General features: G+C 52.4%; 1 protein-coding gene across 1 annotated transcript in view; it reads right to left on the bottom strand.

Annotated features, from left to right (window-relative positions):
• Nucleotides 1–5,866: 5,866 nt before the first annotated feature.
• CALN1 (calneuron 1) overlaps nucleotides 5,867–18,143 on the bottom strand; it is a 363,083-nt gene continuing 350,806 nt past the window's right edge. The window contains exon 5 of the mRNA XM_042921280.1: nucleotides 5,867–6,705. Coding sequence (XP_042777214.1) covers nucleotides 6,578–6,705 — 128 coding nt within the window. The 3' untranslated portion in view covers nucleotides 5,867–6,577. The remainder of the gene's footprint in view (nucleotides 6,706–18,143) is intronic.

Genomic DNA, 18,143 nt, shown 5'->3' on the forward strand with positions numbered 1-18,143 from the left:
TTCTTGGATTTCAGAACTGGTGGGGGGAAGTCAAACCCCACTAAGAAGCCACTCAAGGACCCCTGAAACCAGATTTCCAGGTCAGAAAGGAGGAATATTCTTTGATTTTCTCTGGGGAGAGCCGAGAGACCCTGGCTTGTGTAAGATTCTACCAGGAGCTGAGAGGACCCATTCCTTTCCGGACCAATCTGGGTCTTTCCAGGGAAGGTCAGTAGGGCTTCTATGAAAACAAGCTTATGTGAAAATCTCAGTCCAATTCAGGTAGAGGTAAAGGGACAGAAACCTAGGATGTTATGTTGTCATGGGGCAGAAGGGCTAGGGATTTTATGCGTCCAGTGGTCACTCTTGTCCTGCCCTCCACCCCTCACCAGCGTCGGTGTTTCCAAAGCAGGCACCTGTGCTCAGCATCCCTCAGCCTCCAAGAGACCATCCCGCAGCGGCTGGTCTCCCCAGACTGCTAATCTCATTCCTGACAATCGTGAGAGACGGTGACTCTCTCCCTTCTGCAGTGTTAGGAATAATTGCAAACCATTATCACATATACCGGAATGGCCAGGAAAAAAAAAAAAAGAAAAAGAAAAAGAAAAAAGAAATGACCGGAAGTTGTGCTCTTTATTCAGTAGCTTCCAGTTAGGCTTTCTCAGATGGAGAGACACCCACTTTGTCCTGGGATCTGGCTTTGTTTCACTCTACTGATCCCGGAATTCTCATGCCCGTGATCTGCCATCAAGTGATCAAATCCCCTTACTTTTCACCCTGGCTCAGCCCATCTTTGATGTTCCCTTGAGTCAGCAAGACCTTAGGGAGTCAACAAAACCTCTTACTTGCAAGACACCACGCATTTGACGGAAACCAATTTGCACTGTTTCACCTACAAACAACGGACAGCAAATGAGACCCTTTATTACAACTGCCTCTTGGGACCCGTGTGAGAAAAGAAACCGCCAGTCCCCAGTTCACGCGGGAATCCGGCCCCTCTCAACTCTAGGCATCATCTTGACTTGTTTCAGACAAACAGAGTCACGATGGGCGGGCTCTTCTGGTTTCCCTTTCCTTTTGCTTTAGCGATGAGAGAGCTGAGGCCAGGAAGGGAACGTCACTCAAATGATCGGGCTGGTGGGCGGCCGAAGCACGTGAGGTCCCGCACGCGATCGTGCTCCCTTACGTCTGGCTCTCCCCTCCGCTCTCCTGGCCTCAGTTCAACAGGTCTGAGCCCAGACACAATGCCCCCTGGGGGGGGAGGCATTTTGAGCTTGGCAGATGTCCCATCCCCCAAGGAAAGACGAGCTACGGCCTCCACTTGACGTCTGCCACCACCCGTGTCACTGGGGTCAGGTTGATGGGCAGCCCCGTGGCACTCAGTCCCCCGCAGGCCACAGATTCAGGGAAAGCGTCCAGAGACCAGCCTCTGCAGCCCTTCACAATCTTCCTTTTTCTCTCACAGGTCCAGTGATGCAGCAACACCACCCTTGAAGTTTTCATTCCCTGGAATATTCCTTCCTAAGTAGCCTCCTCCTCTACTCCCCTGGAAAATCCCAGCCCTGCAGCCCTTTCACTCGGACAATAACTTGTAACATCGTGAGAAGCACTGTTTTGAAAGCCAACCCATCAAGCTCAAGGAAAAGAGGCGGATGAGGGCTCCACCCACCATGGGTGTTGAACCGATTAAGCTACCCAAAGTCGGGCCAGGCAGGGGGCAGGGGGCTGGGCGAGTCTTTTCCGGGTCCAGAGGGCTGTCTTATGGGACTGGCAAAACCTGATCCTTTGTGGCTATTACCTCAAGCCAACGGCATCAAATTAATTTTGCCGTGAAGACTTTCCGAGCTTTGTCACCGCGTCCCTTGAGACCATAGAAAGAGGGTCCCAAACCAGTATAAAGTAGAAACCATAGTCATGCGCTGTGGCCATGCGCATTAGCAAACGAGCACGGCAGACTAAGAGAAGTGTGTGGCTGGTGTGTGCATTTGACCTTATTCCTCCCCCAACCAAGTGTCAATGGCAAGGCCACCATAGCTGAGGACAGTCCCCTGAGTGATTTAGTCAAAGGAAGTATGAAGTGAAGCTGGACAGTTCTGACATTTAGATGGCTGTGGAGACAGGGTCCACAAGGGGCAGCCCGCCCGTCCTCCACTTTGCTAGTGGTTCAAATAATTCCACTGGAAAACCCTAGCTGCTGAATAATGTTACTTTGTTATTTCTGATGGATCTCCCCCCACCCCCCCCCCCAACCCTTCCGGGACAGCCGAGTAATGAGGAGGTGAGGAAAGACGGCTATGGCGAGGGCTTAAGATTCCAGACTCTTAGCCCCGTGAGGATCCCTGAAGAGGCCAACGGGAAAGTTGTGAACTCGGGTCACTGCAGACAGACGTTCTCCAGAGAGTAGTCCTCCTGGGAATACAACCGGTATGTGCCCGAGTCCAGAAGCCTAGGCTCGGCCCGTCTGTATCATCGTGGCGCTATGGGAAAAGGGACTGTTCCCTGCAGTGGGGTTCCAGATCTCCCTACAACTCCGTGGAGCAGGGTGAGTGATACTATCGTTATGGGCTTTTGGAGAAACAGGGCAGTGAAATGACCCAGTCTGGTTGGGGACCTCCAACTGGGAGGAGCAGAGCTCAGCAGCGACCGCGACCATGGAGAGAAAATGGCACAGCAGAAACAGGGTTTCATGACATGTAGCCACACCCGTGGCCAGGCCAGCCAACCCCAGGACCTGTGCTTGGCCATCACACCCTCCCTCCTCAGTCATGGTCCCGGGGAGGCTGCCAGCTACAAGCTAAGAGCAAAACTCGCTTTGATTTATAACCTGAGTCTGGACTGAAGCCTAGAGAAGGCATTTAGAATGAACGAGAAATTTCCCCCTCCCAGTGCTTAGATGCGTCACTTAACGATTCTCTGCAGGGGAGGTGAGGGGCATGACCCTCAGCATGACCTTGCCAGCTTTCACTAGGTTCTCTGGGTAATCGCGACAGACCATTCGTCATGTGCGACTTGAGACGGGGGACAGGTATGGAGAAAGGACACGCCTCGCGGTACACGTCTTGTTCTCTGCGAATAAAACACCTAGAAAGTTCAGAAGCCTCTGGGCTTGCCTAAGACCCCACGTAAACCTCAGTTCACTTCAGTTCACATTTCTGGCTTGTGGGAGAGCCGTCTCAACAGGCCAACAGATGCTTTTAAAGATTGAGGCTTAAAATATTTTTTGCCTTCCAAATGACATTTCTGCCTTTTCGCCCAGATGAAGGGGTCCTTGCTCTGGGCCCTGGGAAGGGTTGGGGGGGAGGAGGCGGGGTGGGGAGAATACCACCCGGCTTTCAGGTAGCTCCTGTTCTCCTGAGCACATGGAAGGACGGTTTCAAAACACCAGAGAAGGCAGAGAAACCGCCAGATTTTTCTGAGAGTAATTTACCCCACCAGGGGGGATATGGGTGCACGGAGCCCGGTGTTCTTTAAGAAAATGTTCCCTATTTTTGTGTGCCTTGGCAAACTCAGGGTGGAATGCGAAGGTTGCCATGGCAACATCACCCCCCCTCTTTTTTTTACAGATTGGTCACGTGGGACCCACGCACATTCTGGAAGCCACTTCTAATATTTCCCATGCTGGGTCCTGTCTGGGGGCTCTGTCTGCTTCTGGAGTGATAGGAGACAGCTTTTTTGTGGGGCCAAGGGGACCAGGGTCTGCATCCCTTGTCCCCCTAGCAAAATGCCTCCCCGATCATCCCTTGTGTGGTCTGGGGGGCACCTGTTCTTACAGCAAGAATGAGCCACGCTTTAACCATGAGCATCATAAGTGCTGTGTGTGTGCGTGGGGCGGGGGGGGGGGGGTGGGCACGGGGCTGAAGTAGCTCTGGAATGGACAGGACCTGGGGTGGGGCTGCAGAAAGTCAACATCTTAAGTCTTACAAAGAATCCCGACACCTCTGAAAGACCATCCAGGCAAAGCAGCCAGGGCTCACCTCGCAGACACAAGCTCTCGCCTCCCAAAGCGTCAGGCGCGCCTCTAACTCTGGGCTGTCTCCCCACACTTCAGCTCCTGGGTACCATGCGTGACGCCACCATGGTGGCAGGTCAATTCCAGCCCGCCCCAGAGGAAAGTTCTATAGCTTCCTTTTCGTCCTCTCTCCCTGCAAGGGACACCTGCTCCTCGAATCCCTCCTGGGTAGGATTCGCGGGTCACTGGGAGAGGAAAAGGGTCCTGTTCAGGGAGAGGATGCTGGGGCCTCGAACAGGCTGTTGGTGCCTCTCCAGAGCTCTCTTTACTCTCCACCCCTGCACAGCGGCTCATTTCTCTTCTAAGCCGCACATCCTTCGGGGACCCGGTTCTCCAGGGGGAGGCACAGAACTTGCAGACAGCCAGCCTTTGAAGAAGCGTTGCGATCCCCTCTCACGGGGCAGCGGCCTTTGGGAGTCCTCCCGGGGTCTCTATTTAGTCTGGCTCCCCAGGAGGGCATGGCCTAGAGGTTCAAGGGGTCTTTCCCATCCAAGTCCAGTTGTGGGGCGGGGGGGAAGGTAAGCCGCTTGGGGCAAAACCTAATGACGCAGTCGTCTTCTGTGTTAGTGTTCTGCGCTCGGACCTGTCCTCCTTCTGGAAGCTCATCCTGAAGGGACCGTGGGGAGTCGGGCAGGGGTAGAGAGAGGAGGCAGACGTGCACTGGGTATTGTGGCAGGACGGAGCGGGCAAGGGGGAGAGGCAGGCTGTTGCCTTCCTTGGCCTGGAAGGAACTCCCGGTAGGACTCTGGGCATTTTCCCAGCAAGACCCTCAACCCCCAGGGCTCTTGGGAACTCACACCTGCTCCGTACTATGGCTCAAACCCTAGTTTTACTTGTGCTCATCAGGAATATTTGCGGGCTCCCACCATGGGGAAGTTTCTACAGCTGCCCCCAACCCCCCCCCCCCCACCAGGCTGCTGCAGGAAGTGCTTGCAGAGTCGAACTGGAAAAAGACCCTAAAAGGACAAGTCAGGTTGGAAAAGGCGGAAAGGGAGAAAAGGAAAGGGAGGGGCCCCTGGGGAAGGGGTTCGGGGGACACACACCCCACACCGCAAAACCTAGAGAGGAGACATTCTGGCACCTCCATACTGGAAGACAGGGGAAAAGGGAGAGGGAAAAAGCACGTAGCTTCAGGATGCAATGGAAAGAAAGGGGCGTGACACCATTCTACAGAAATAAAGACCTGAGCTTGGAAAAGTGCAAAGGAAAACACGGCATGGAAAGGTTATGGGCCGATCGGACTGTGCAAGCTTGAATCAATAGCGGTGGCTGATACGGCGTCTGGGAAAAGTCGGGAAACTACAGGTTGACATGCCACTGAAGAGGGACCCTGGGGTTCGGGTCCCTCCCCCCCAGCAGAAGTATTCCGCAGGCAGGAGCGAATTACCTGCTGGCTGCGCTGCTTCACGCCTCTTTGTTTCCCCGGGAGGGGGGAAAACGAGTCAGTTGCAGAATCTGACCGCTGCAGGAGGTGATGTACGTTTCCGTCTTTTCACTGTGGACCGTATTTCTCTTTTGCTCGGGGGAGGACTAACAAAGCAAGTTGGAAATGGAGAAGATAAGGTGCTCGAGGCCCTTCGCTGACCGAGGTCTGCTGGCACGGAGGCGGGTTCGGGCTCCGCGACTCCGGGCGAGTGGGGTGTGAGGGTCCCAGGCCCTCCCCGCACCCCCCACCCCCGAACTACCTGGCCCACCCGAAAGAGGCGGGACGTATGTCGGAGAACGAGCTTATACCGGGAGTAAGCGATTAGGAAAGGGGGATGTCACACACGAAGGAGCCCAGTATATACGTCTGTCTACATGTCTATGTTACAGGGACGCCCACGAGAATGCTTTTTTTTTTTTTTTTTTTTTCCCACTAATGGCAGCACAGGTGGCAAAAGCCGGGAGAAAGGCTCTCTGCAGATTCCAAAATGCTGGTGCGCGATGGGCTCTAGGAACAGAAAGCCAAGTGCCGACGGAAACCGAGAGCTCCCCAACTCTGCCAACAAGAGTCCTCTAGAAAAGGCAGTAAGAACGGAAGCGAAGGGGTGCGGCGCTGCACCCCGCTCGATGGCTTTCCCCTCACGCCTTGGGGTGGGGGGTGGGGGGGGGGGCTCCACTGGGTGGAGGAAGGAAGCCCCCTCTTCCGTAGCAACCAGCAGCCAGCCTCTTGGGACTGAGGGTTCCCGCAGCCGGGAGTCTCCAGCGGACCCCTGGGGTTGAAAGGACGGGGGTCACGGAGGTGGCCGCGGGCTGACGCCTCGCCCTTGCTCTCTTACACCGCCAGCCTGGGTGGCCCCTGGAATCCCGGGATGGAAATGAAGTCTCTCTTCAGAGTTCCTAGGGGTGGTTGAAGCAGTCACTGGGAACTCCTGGCTATTTTATTGCATTAGGAAACAAAACCATTAAAGCATTTAAGACAGCCCTTTGGTGTCCCTGCCAAGGAGATGAAGTGAATGGGCAACACCTGTTGCACTGCAGCCTTGGGGGGTCTTCGCCCGACCGTGCCTGGTCTGCAACCGTATCTGCTTTTGCGGAGGAACAGAGTCTGCCCGCTGGGCATGCGCATGCGCGGTGAGCTGGGCACGCAGCCCGGTGGGGGGCGGCCTACTCCATGCCGCTCCGGAGGATCTGGTTGGCCGCGATCAGCATGACGCTTATGATGAAGGCCATGGCGAAGGCGCAGATGAGGCTCTTGCGGACGCAGGTCTGCCTGTTCTGTTTCTGCGCATGCACTGGGGTGGGGGTGGGGGGGTGGGGAGCGGAGGGCAAGGAGACGCGGGGTGGGGGGGGGAGTGGGGAGGGGGGGAGAGAGAAGAGAGAAATGACACAGTGAGACAGGCTGACCTCCTCCTCGTCAACAAGCCCAGTTCCGAGGCTGAAGACGGGTCACACCGACAAGCATGCCCCGGACCATCCTCGGACACTGAACACCACGTCCTCTGGCAAACCGTGCGAAACAGTCAAAACTTGACCAGAAACCAAGAGAGATGTGATGCTCAGAGGAGGGTACAAACTTCCGGGTGCAGTAGAGCGCCAGTGACTTTCTGCGCAACAAGAGAAATGTAACGTTTTGGAGTTTCGCAAAAGGCACCGTCCAGGCATGGCTGTGTCGGTTTCTGCAGAATGCCGGGCTCCCGTTTCTGAGGCAGCTGCTAGATTCAGATGCTTCCCTACGTATTCACGCTGGGCCGGAAGCAACTTACCTTCCAGAATTGTTCTTGGGTGGCTGCTGGTCGGGATGACCCTAAATGACTTCTGGCATTACTTGAGTTACGCACGCCAGGGGGGTTCTAAGGAGGGTTCCCTGGGCTGGCAGCATACACATCCCTGGGAGGTTTTTTTAAAAAAAAAAAAATTTTTTTTTAAATGTCTATTTATTTTTGAAGGAGAGAGAGACAGAACATGAGCGGGGGAAGAGCAGAGAGAGAGAGGGAGACACAGATCCAAAGCAGGCCCCAAGCTCTGAGCTGTCAGCACGGACCCCACCGTGGGGGCGAAATCATGACCTGAGCCGAAGTCGGACGCTTAACCGACTGAGCCGCCCAGGCACCCCCATCCCTGGGAGCTTACTAAAAATGCAGGTGCTCATTCTGGACCCCACGCCCAGTCTACCGAATCATAAGCTCCAGGGATGGGGCCAGTGATCTGTGTTTAACCAGGTGATTTCGGTGAAGTCCACATGCTGTGTGGACAGGACCGGTGGGAACCCAGGAGAGAGTCACAAAGCTCTGTCAGACCTCGCACAGGCAGGGCGTCCCCGCCCCCACATCCTGCGGCACCAGGGGTCTGCCCTTGGGTCCTGGGATTGTATTCTTTTCATCCTTTTGTTGGGCTACGTCTTGCAACAGCATTTTTATAAGGCCCTTAAGAAACCATTGGGAGGTCTGCATCAGTTGGGAAAGTAATATGGACCAGAGACAGAGAGATGGAAATTACCAGAAAGTAAAGTTTTGGTCAAGTGTGCCGAGGCAGAACAGATCTCTCTTCCAGGCATTGCTTCCTATACCAGAACTTCTTTTCCTTCTTTGAGTCTACACCCCCTCCCCCCCCCCATCTGTCTGTGCATCCGTGATCTTTGCACACAGTTTACCACTTAGCGTATGAGAGAAATCTGTGCCCTGGAGGCAGCTGGGAAGCTGTGTACAGCAGAGCTACTCACTGGACCAGTGGCAACAGCACCATCTGGGAGTTTGATGTAAATGTAAATTCTTGGGTCCCACCGCAGAATTCCCGAATCAAAATCTCTGGGGGTGAAGGCCAGGAATTTATGACTTAATAAGTTTTTCGGGTGATTAGGGAATTGCTAGGCCCCACCCCAGAATTTTTGATTCAGTAGGACTAGGTGGGGCCAAAAAATTTGATAGAGTTTGAGTTGCTGGGGACCTGACAGGTGTGTGTGTGTGTGTGTGTGCTCATGTGCGCGCATGTGTGTTAGGGACATAGGGTGGGGGGTATCGGGGAAGATGGTTCTTCAGATTCAGACGTTAAGAAACCCAATGCCAGGGGGCACCTGGGTGGCTCAGTCAGTTGAGTGCCTGACTCTTGATTTTGGCTCAGGTCATGATCTCATGGTTGTGAGGTCGAGCCCCACGTCGGGCTCTGTACTGACAGCATGGAGCCTGCTTGGGATTCTCTCTCTCTCCCTCTCTCTCTCTCTGCCCCTCACCTACTCACGCTCTCTCTCTCTCTCTCTCAAAACAAATAAATAAACTTAAAAAAAAAAAAAAAAAGAAACCCAATGCCAGAAGAACAGCAGAACATTTTCAGATTACCTTCCATTTTGAAAAGAGGTCCTTCTGCTGGACGTTATACTCTACCTTTGCAAACCTCCAGCTGAGGGAAAGTGGTTTTTCTCTGGATGGGATCAGATTATGGCATGGAGAGGAGGTGTGTGTGCGGGCGCGGGGGAAAGAAATGCAATTTCCCTTCATATTGCTTGCAATCTCTCTGTACGAAAGAAGCATGGCAAGAGAAAAAGGTCAAGGTAGGGTCCACATGCCGTTCAAGAACCTAAAAGTCATTCAATTTCAAGTACGTCTTCCCCTTGACATTCAGGGGCTCCTCTGAAATCCCTGGAAATCACAGGGAAGAAGTGGGAAGCCGGGGATGTTTCCAAAGACAAATGCAGCTTTCTCTAAGAGAAGGGGTGTCGGGGGCTTGTCAGGGGGCCTCTGTAAATTACATCAGGAGGGTTTCTCCAGCAAGCCACGTTTCACAGAGACCCAGGGCCCCGTGACGCAGCTCTGCCCCCACCCCTAACACTTGTTGATTATTTCTGCACTCTTAGGTGCTGTCTTTTTTTGTTTTAATGTTTTTATTTATTTTTGAGAGAGGGAGAGAGAGCAGGAGCGGGGGAGGGGCAGAGAGAGAGGGAGACCCACAATCCGAAGCAGGTTCTAGGCTCCGAGCTGGCAGCATAGAGCCCGATGCAGGGCTCAAACTCACAAATCATGACGTCGTGACCTGAGCCGAAGTCGGACGCTCAACCGACTGAGCCACCCGGGTGCCCCTCTTGGGTGCTGTCTTGTTCTCTTTAATCCTGGATCCCCTGGGCTTTTGCTTCCCTTGGGTGATTGAAAGTAGTTTTGGTTCCGTTCTCAACTTGTTGATCATGTCCGGGTCTTAGAATCTTACAAATTCTTACCCGGAGAAAGAAAACTTCCTTGGTGCCGAGATGCCCCCATCCCAGGACTGGGCAAATATAAAAAAAAAAAAAACTGCCAGCCCTCCCTCGGTAAGGAAAAAAGGAGGTGGCGTTTAAGAAGGAAAGAACCAGGGCTGAAAATAGGAGGATGGGAAAGTGGCGTATCTGGCACTTTCTGAGAGCTGGCTAATTTATTCTGGGAAGTTCCTCAGCATAAACATGCTTCTGAAGGCAGTCATCTACCTTTCCTTCCTGAGGGCTAGCGAAGGCCGAGAAAAATTGTGTGATTACGCTGAGGGAGAAATCTTTGGCTGAAGCCCTTCTTTGTGAAGGACACTCGGAAAACAAGGTTACAGGCGACAGGATTATCCCGCAGGAGAGCGGCTGCACCTTTGATCTGAAAATCCTTCAAAGCAGTAGGAGGGGAGAGATAAGGAAGGAGGAGAGGCCTGGAGACCTAATAGGGTGTACTTGAGGCCATGCAAATCCCAGTCTAGACCAAAGTCCTATAAGCAGAGTGGCACTCCCAGCTTGCTCCTCTCGGTGGCCCTGAAACATCATCATTTCAGCCTCTGTGCCTCCACGAGAATCCTGTGACGTCCAGTTCTCACGTTGTCATAAATCGTGTGGCAGAGTAAAACAAGTCATGATTTCGGAGCCAGACCCAAGTCTAAATCATAGCTATTCCAGCTCTCGGCTGTGTGACCTTGGGCAAGCAAAACTTCCTCCGGCCTCAATTTCCTCATCTATAAAATGGGAGTAGTAAAAACTGCCTTGTTGTGAAGAGTGAGGATATATGAAGGTACTAGGGTATGTTTGTGCCCACGGAGTGCCAATTCTCTTTTGTAAACCTTTAAAAACTTTTTTAATGTTTATTTTTTGCGAGACAGGGGGAGGGGGAGAAAAATGTGGGGGGGGGGGAGGGGCCGAGAAAGGGAGACAGAGAATCCCAAGTGGGCTCCACGCTGCCAGCGGAGAGCCGGATGCGGGGCTTGAACTCACGAACCGTGACGTCGGGACCTGAGCCGAAGTCGGACACTTAACCTACTGAGCCCCCCGGGCGCCCCCGGAAACCTTTTCGAAACTTGCCTTCACTTACTGAACCCCGCCTGAGTAGGCCAGGCGCACGCCGCGTGCTCTGCACGTGTCATCACAGACCTGCATGGTGGCCGTCCCCGTGAGAGCTGGGTGTGTGACTGTCCCTTGACAGGTGGGAGCCTCTGAAGCTCCACGAGGTGGAGTCCGAGTGCATTTGGCCAATGGCGCAGGTGGGGCTTGGGCCAGGGTCTGGTTCTAACACCCGGGTTTAAAACTTCTGCACAAACTCTGCCTTCTTGACCTTTCGCTTAGCGACAGGACACTCAGCGATAGGAAGATCCAAAGAAAAGCCACTTCAAACCCCTGATGTGCTTGACGGTACAGCCCGCCCCGGGTTAATGTGTTTGTTGATAATAATTCAAAGCCTGTCTTCGGCTCTCATACATTTGCACTGTGCTACAGTTTGGGGTTTTACTCTGTGTCTAGGGTTTGCTTCCCCAGCGGAACTCCGGCTCAGCCCAGGATGACCTGTGACTCCGGGCTAGGGCTTCTCTTAACCACCGCGCAGGAACAGCCCCGGGGCAAGCGACTGAACCTCTCTGAGCCTCAGTTTCTCTCTCTGTGCAAGGAGGCGATGCTAACCGTTCTGCTAATGTCGAGCATCATCTCAAAGATGAATGAGCGGATACAAAAAGTGAAAGCCACGCCCAGCTGTGAATTGCCAGAGAAGTGCAAGACGCCCTTGTATCCCCTGAGGGCTGGAGGAAAGGTCTGCTCATTTTTCTCCCGTTCCCCGCAGCCTCCAGCACGGGAGTGAGCATCCGAGCAGTGCTCCCAGACCTTTGCCGTGGTCCCTTCCCTCGTGAATTCGTTCCGGGCTGCAGTGAAACTCACCTTCCCAAAGCAGCACTTAGTATGCGCCACGGATTCCCGCGACCTTTCTGCCAACGCTTTCTTGCTGGGGAAGCGCGTGCCATCCAGCATCTCAGCTCAGCTGGGAGGGCCGCCGACCACCTCCTGTCCCTTTCCCACCTCTGCTCCTAGACCGCTGTGCCTCCTTGCCGAGCAGCTTCTGTTTCAGGCAAGCAGGGGTCCCCACGCGTCCCCACACGAGACTGTGCGATGCAGTCCAAGGCTTGGCGCCCGTTCTCTCTGCTGGGGGTGCCCGCTGACCTCCCCTCTCATTTCTTCTGGGCGTACCCCAAACCTCTCTTCCCTAGGAGGCTTCTCCTGAATGTCTTGCTCTCATAGAGCCTGATCTTTAAATTTTTGTAATGATTGGACTTTTTTTTTTTATGTTTATTTATTATTTTGAGGGAGAGGGACAGGGAGAGAGAATCCCAAGCAGGCTCCGCACCAGCAGCGCGAAGCCCGGCGTGGGGCTCGAGCCCACGAACTGTGAGATCACGACCTGAGCTGAAACCAAGAGTCGGATGCCTAGCCAACGGAACCACCCAGGCGCCCCATGGACTGGTCTGTCAATACTTGCTTATTTTTAATTGAGATGGCATTCCCATACCGTAACATTCAGCCTTTTAGCGTGGACAGTTCAGTGGCATTTAGTACATTCACCAGGTTGGGAAAGAATCCACTACCCAATTCCAGAATGTGTTCATCACCCTAAAAAGAAACGCCACACACGTTAGAAGTCACGCTTCGTCCCTTCATTCCCGCCTCCCCAGCCCCTGGCAATCGCTAATCTCCTTTCTGTCTCTATGGAGATACCTCTTCCCGGCATCGGGCATAGCAGATACATGCAAATGTACAACGTGTAGCCTTTTGCCTCTTACTTCTTTAACTTGGCCCAGCCCATGCATGCTGTCGCATGTGTTGGTCCTTTATTTCTCTTTGTGCCACCTTTTGTTTCTCCGTTCACCAGCTGATGGACGTTTGGGTTGTTTCCAGTTTTGGGCAATTATGGATAATGCTGCTAGAACATTCTTATACAAGTTTTTGTGTGGACGTGTTTCCAGCGCCCTTGGGTACAGATCCGGGTAGGAGTCCAATTTCTGGGTCGTATGGTAACTCTTTTCGAGGAACTTGCAACTGAACAGGGAAAATGGCAAGAATGTATCATGCTGCTGGCAATCTTTTCCATGTTTCTCTTCCCATGGGGCCCGAGCTCTCTTTCCAGCAGAGTGGTTGACTTAGGAGCCCAGAAGGAGCATGGGGGGAAATTGACACAGGAGCACATAGAAGTGGGGTCTCCAGTTTTCTTGAAAGCTTGGTAGCAAGTCCTGAACACCTACAGACTCCTGGATGCTATATGGCAGGACCTGGGTTTGTGAGCTCAAGCAACAGACAGGTTTTGCTTTGTTATTTTAACAGATTTAGGGGCGCCGGGGTGGCTCGGTCGGTTGGGCGGCCGATTTCAGCTCAGGTCATGATCTCCAGGCCTGTGGGTTCGAGCCCCGCGTCGGGCTCTGTGCTGACAGCTCAGAGCCTGGAGCCTGCTTGGGATTCTGTGTCTCCCCCTCTCTTTCCCTCTGCCCCTCCCCTGCTTGCTCTCTGTCTCTTTCTCAAGTAATAAACATTCAAAACAAAACAAAGAACAAAACAGATTCACACTGCTCCACTCGGCAAATGACAGGCAGTGACTCTAGGAGTTTTCTCCTGGAGTCTGCACGGATTTTGCCACGGACTGGCTGGGTGACCCTGGACGTATTGGGTTCATAATCCCTCTGGCTCAGTCTCTTCGAAATGGGGCTGCGTGTCTGGAGGCTTTGGCTCCCAAATGAGGCGAACCAGAATCATAACAATTCTGATTAATTGCCCCCACACAGACCTCTATGTAAGTGATATTTCTGGCAGGGAGTTCGGGGCTCAGGAATGTTTAAAAACAAAACAATACAAAACCCATCTTAGGTGATTCTCACAATGAGCCAGAACTACCAAGTCTGGGAGCTATTACTGCTCTGTGATCCTTCCAGGTCTCACATTTTATGATTTTATGAAACTGAATATTTCCATAGCCTAAAGTGGAACTAATTAAGAGCTCCTGAAAGTGAATATTCTTTTTTTGTCATTTTTAAAAAAATATTTTTAGTTACTCTTGAGAGACCGAGAGAGCGAGGGAGCGAGCACGAGCGGGAGAGGGGCAGAGAGAGAGGGAGACCCGGAATCCGAAGGGGGCTCCAGGCTCCGAACTGTCAGCACAGAGCCCGACACGGGACACGAACTCACGAACTACGAGATCATGACCTGAGCCGAAGTCGGACGCTCAACCGACTGAGCCACCCAGGTGCCCCTGAAAGTGAATTTTCTATACATCAGCGAGACCAAGAATGCTCAGGTACCCCAGGTAAGACCTGCAGAGATAGATGATGTGGTTGAATAGCAGTGCCATGTTTTATGATACCTGTTAAGGGGAAGAAGGGCCACCCTTCTGGCTCCTTCTCTACCATAAAATCCTCAGGTTTCTAGCCATTGGACGGCCAGGTCTTGCTTGGAGGGTTCCACTGTGGACCCTTGGTGAGGTGGCCAGGTGTTGTTCTGGCCTTTCCGACAGACCTTCCTCTTCTGGGAACGTAATTCATCTTTTGGTTTGGGGATCTGTAGCTCAGTCTTCAGACTGATTGAACTCTTGGTCCAGGGTTCCACCTTCCCCCTGCAGCAAACCAGACTGGCCAAGTAGAGTGTGCCAAGCTCTTGGCTGGGTTCAGGGTTAGGCATGTGGGCCAAGCAGGATTGATGGGAGCCCCTTCTTGGAATGGAGGTGAATCTTCAGGGAGAGAATCCTGTCACTTCGGGGAGAGACAGCCTGCCCAAGAACGAAGCCAACAGAGAGGAAAGAAGGACAGAGACTGGGAATGAGACAGTGACAGACGGGGGGTTGGGAGGACGAGGGAATGTCGCTTGAGCTCTTTCGATCCAGGTCAGCCAAAGTTCATCCCTTTGCCAATATTTTTTAGTTTAAGGGCGTCTGGGTTGAGTTGCTGCTACTTAAAACCAAGAGTCCTGACTGGTACTTTTGGCACCTCCGATGTTGGCATCGACTTGACTTTAGGAGTGAAGGTGTCAAGAAGAATGTTCAAACCCTGCACCTTTGGTCCCTGTGCCATCCTTCAAAGACGATGTGGCATTCTAGCAGTGGGGACGCACGACATCTCCAGGAAAATAAAATCAAATCAGGAGAACAGACCTGGGGCTAGGGATGAGCTCGTTCTGTTTCGTTGTCTGTTTCGAGTGCTCACTCATGTGTTCAGCCTTATACAAAATAATCTCATGTGTCACTTCATGTCCCAGCCACACGAGGCAGTCATTGTGTGATTCCCATTTCACGGATGAAGAACATTAGGCTCTTACTGTGTATGCAAGTGTCTCAGGCAAGTGACCGCAGACAGGACAAAGCAGGATTTTCAGCCAGGCCTGTCCAGAGTGCAGAGTTGGAGTCCTCAACGACCAGGCGTACTAATCAAAACCAGTCCTCCAGCTGTCTACCCCGTGTCTCAGAATCTCATCACTCCTCACTCGTGGCTCCAGAAAACTTTCCTGCCAGACTGCTGTGAAGGATTCCCAAATAGAAGAAAAAAAATCCCTTTCTGTCTGAAGTCCCAAATCTCTCTGAAAACTGTGTCCTGTCTCACCACCTGCCACGGACGCTCCGCTCCACCTTAACCTCCACCCGCAGAGAACAGGTTTTATTTAAGGAAATTCGTGGCACCGGGCAAACCGAGAGCAGATGGTGTAGGAGACGTGTTATGCCCTTTTCATTTGGACGGGCCTGAAATACCCAACGTGCACGGCCAGGTGATGGGACAAGGCTCCCCATCTGGGTGTGCATTTGACATCCCAATAGGAATTCTGCAGCTTCAGCAGGGATGGCTGGCCTGGAGACCTTAGATTTGGCTGCAAATTCTTTCTGACCTTCCGCTGAGGCAGAAATTGTTGAAGCTGGACGTGACCGTCATTGTCCAATCTTTGCATTGCAGAGGTGAAGAAGAGAAGGCTGAGAGTTTCTAGAGAACTCACGCAGGGTCACATATCTAGTCCAGCCAGGGGTGGGCATGTAACCCGCATGTCTGCGCAGTGATGCTTTGGGAGCTAGGGAGCTACCCGGCCCGCGTCCCCTCCTTTGACATTTATTTCTCTCGTCCATCATCCCGAGGCACTGGATGGCGCAGGACAGCTCTGCCATATGCCTTTCACAGAAACGATTTCTCCCCCCCGTTGATGATTTCGCTTTACTTCCTTCTGCCGCGCGTGTTGTCAGAATGTCTAGAAAAATCTGACAGCTGGTATTCCATTTAGGGACAACATTTGGGGGATGTGTCTTGAAAGGGCTCACACACAGTCTTGCCGCGCCTTCTACTCAACTTCCAAATATAATATGACTTTCCTGGCGATGACATGAAAAACGAGTGACGATGAAGTGCCCTTCCGTAAAGGGGCCTGAGACGCCTGTGTCTGGCTAAAGGGAGCCAGAGGAACAAATGAAGGGGCAGGGCCTTGTCAGATAGCCCCGGGTTCACACCCGTCCCCGGTATTTGACGTTGGACGAGCGACACCAGTCTGCTGAGCCTCGGTTTCCTCATCTGTACCAGAGGGGCCACAGAACTTCTCTCCCAGGACACGCTGACAGGTGAGTTGCTCGTGTTAACAGGTGACCGGCCCCTGGCTGCCACGCCAGGCAGTTCCCTCCCGTCCCTTTCCTCCTGGACTGTATCGATATGGAGGAAGCAGTAAACACATTAGAAGCGGTAAATCAAACATAATATATATAATATAATTTGTTAGGTGAACCCTTAATAAGGATCCGGTGACAGGCAACTAGATGATTCAACCACAGGACCACTCGATTCCACATGTGTCAGCAATTGGAACCAAATAGTGAGACAAGAATCTGTCTCTCAGCGTCACTGGGCTTCTGTTCCCCAAAGGCGAAATGTCTGGTGATTATAAAGGAATCACACGGAAGCAAAACGTCTTAAACCTCTCACGTAGCCCGGACGGTGAGTGGGCATTGCGGGTAGGCACATAGTCGGGTAACTAGCCCATTTCGGTGAATGCTGACCTATTTATTTTTCCAAATAGTTAGAACACACATATTGAAAACTGACAGCTCAGAACATTGAACATAATTGATCTTAATGAGGGAATTCAAAAAGATCTGGGGCGTCGGGAACACTTGAAAGGCATACTTTGAGTTGAGGATTCTCTTTGGACCGGGGGCTGGATAGACGGCCAGCTGATGGGTTTTGCCGGAAAGCCCCTGAATTCAGTGCGATTCAATGACCTCATGCCCAAAGCACCCAGCACGGTGGGTGACACTTGGTCCGGTGTTTGACTCAATCTGAATGATTTCTTATCTGGAAGCCGGGTGTGAATAAAGGAAAGGTCCACTTCAGAACCCTTGTATTATATTCTTCTGGTCTCTTCCCGGCCTTAATAAGGGCTTCTGTAGATGACTTCTTTTGGTGCTCCAGGAAAATGGGTTCTACACATGACACGAACCCCCAACTCAAGGGTTTCCTGAAGACAAGTCAAGAAAGCTGTCCTTCTGTGTACCTTGGAATCTCATCCTAGTACCTCTTGTCCTTCCCCTGGGAGAAGATGGAAACATTCCTGCCTCCTTATGATCACAGAGCCCTATCTTCCGTAACGGTAAGGCAGATTAGAACGCGTGAGGGGCCCTGTGGATGTGTCTGTGCGTGCACGCGTATCTGTGGTTTGCGTGGGCCTAAGAACCAAATGGGTAAAGACAACAAAATCAAGCCAAAGGGAAAACTAAAAGGAGAAAAAGAAAAACATAAACCTCGTCCACCAAAGGGGGCCACATCCCCCCCACATCCATTCATGTGGAAGGAACGATCGAGATTTCCTGACTTAATGGACAGAACCTGAACACGTTTGTACAAGTCTCAGACCCAAGATTTGTAAAAGCGAAAAGTATCATCACTGGTGTAAAACGACGCTAGGGCCTGAGGAAGGGCCTCCTGTTCGGCTCTAACAGGCTCCACGTCAGGTCGTGCACATCAGCATTTTCAAACCCCTGCTACGCTCCGGAATCTCAGTCTTGACCCCCAATTTGCTGAGCTCAGAGTTATTTGATGTGTGCCTCTTTAAATTCCATTCTACCAGGGCGCCTGGGTGGCTCAGTCGGTCGAGCATCCCACTTCGGCTCAGGTCATAATCTTGCAGTTTCGTGGGCTCGCGCCCCGCGCCGGGCTCTGTGCTGACAGCTCAGAGCCTGGAGCCTGCTTCGGATTCTGTCTGTCTGTCTGTCTGACTCTCTCTCTCTCTCTCTCTGCCCCTCCCCTACTTGTGCTCTCCCTCTCTCTCTCAAAAATAAATAAGCATTAAAAAAATTAAAAGAAACAAATTTCCATTCTACCGCACATCAGTTTCATCGACCAGCTCATCCTTCCTCGCTCAGAGACAGGGCAAAGACCTGCACTTTTAGGTTTCTTTTTTGTTTCTTCATTGGTTCCTTCCTCTGACATAAAGTAAGGCAAGATTCCCAGTCCCCTTGGATCTCCCGGGTTTCCA

This window comes from Panthera leo, chromosome E3, assembly GCF_018350215.1.
Source record: "Panthera leo isolate Ple1 chromosome E3, P.leo_Ple1_pat1.1, whole genome shotgun sequence".
In the NCBI taxonomy this organism is placed as follows: domain Eukaryota; kingdom Metazoa; phylum Chordata; class Mammalia; order Carnivora; family Felidae; genus Panthera; species Panthera leo.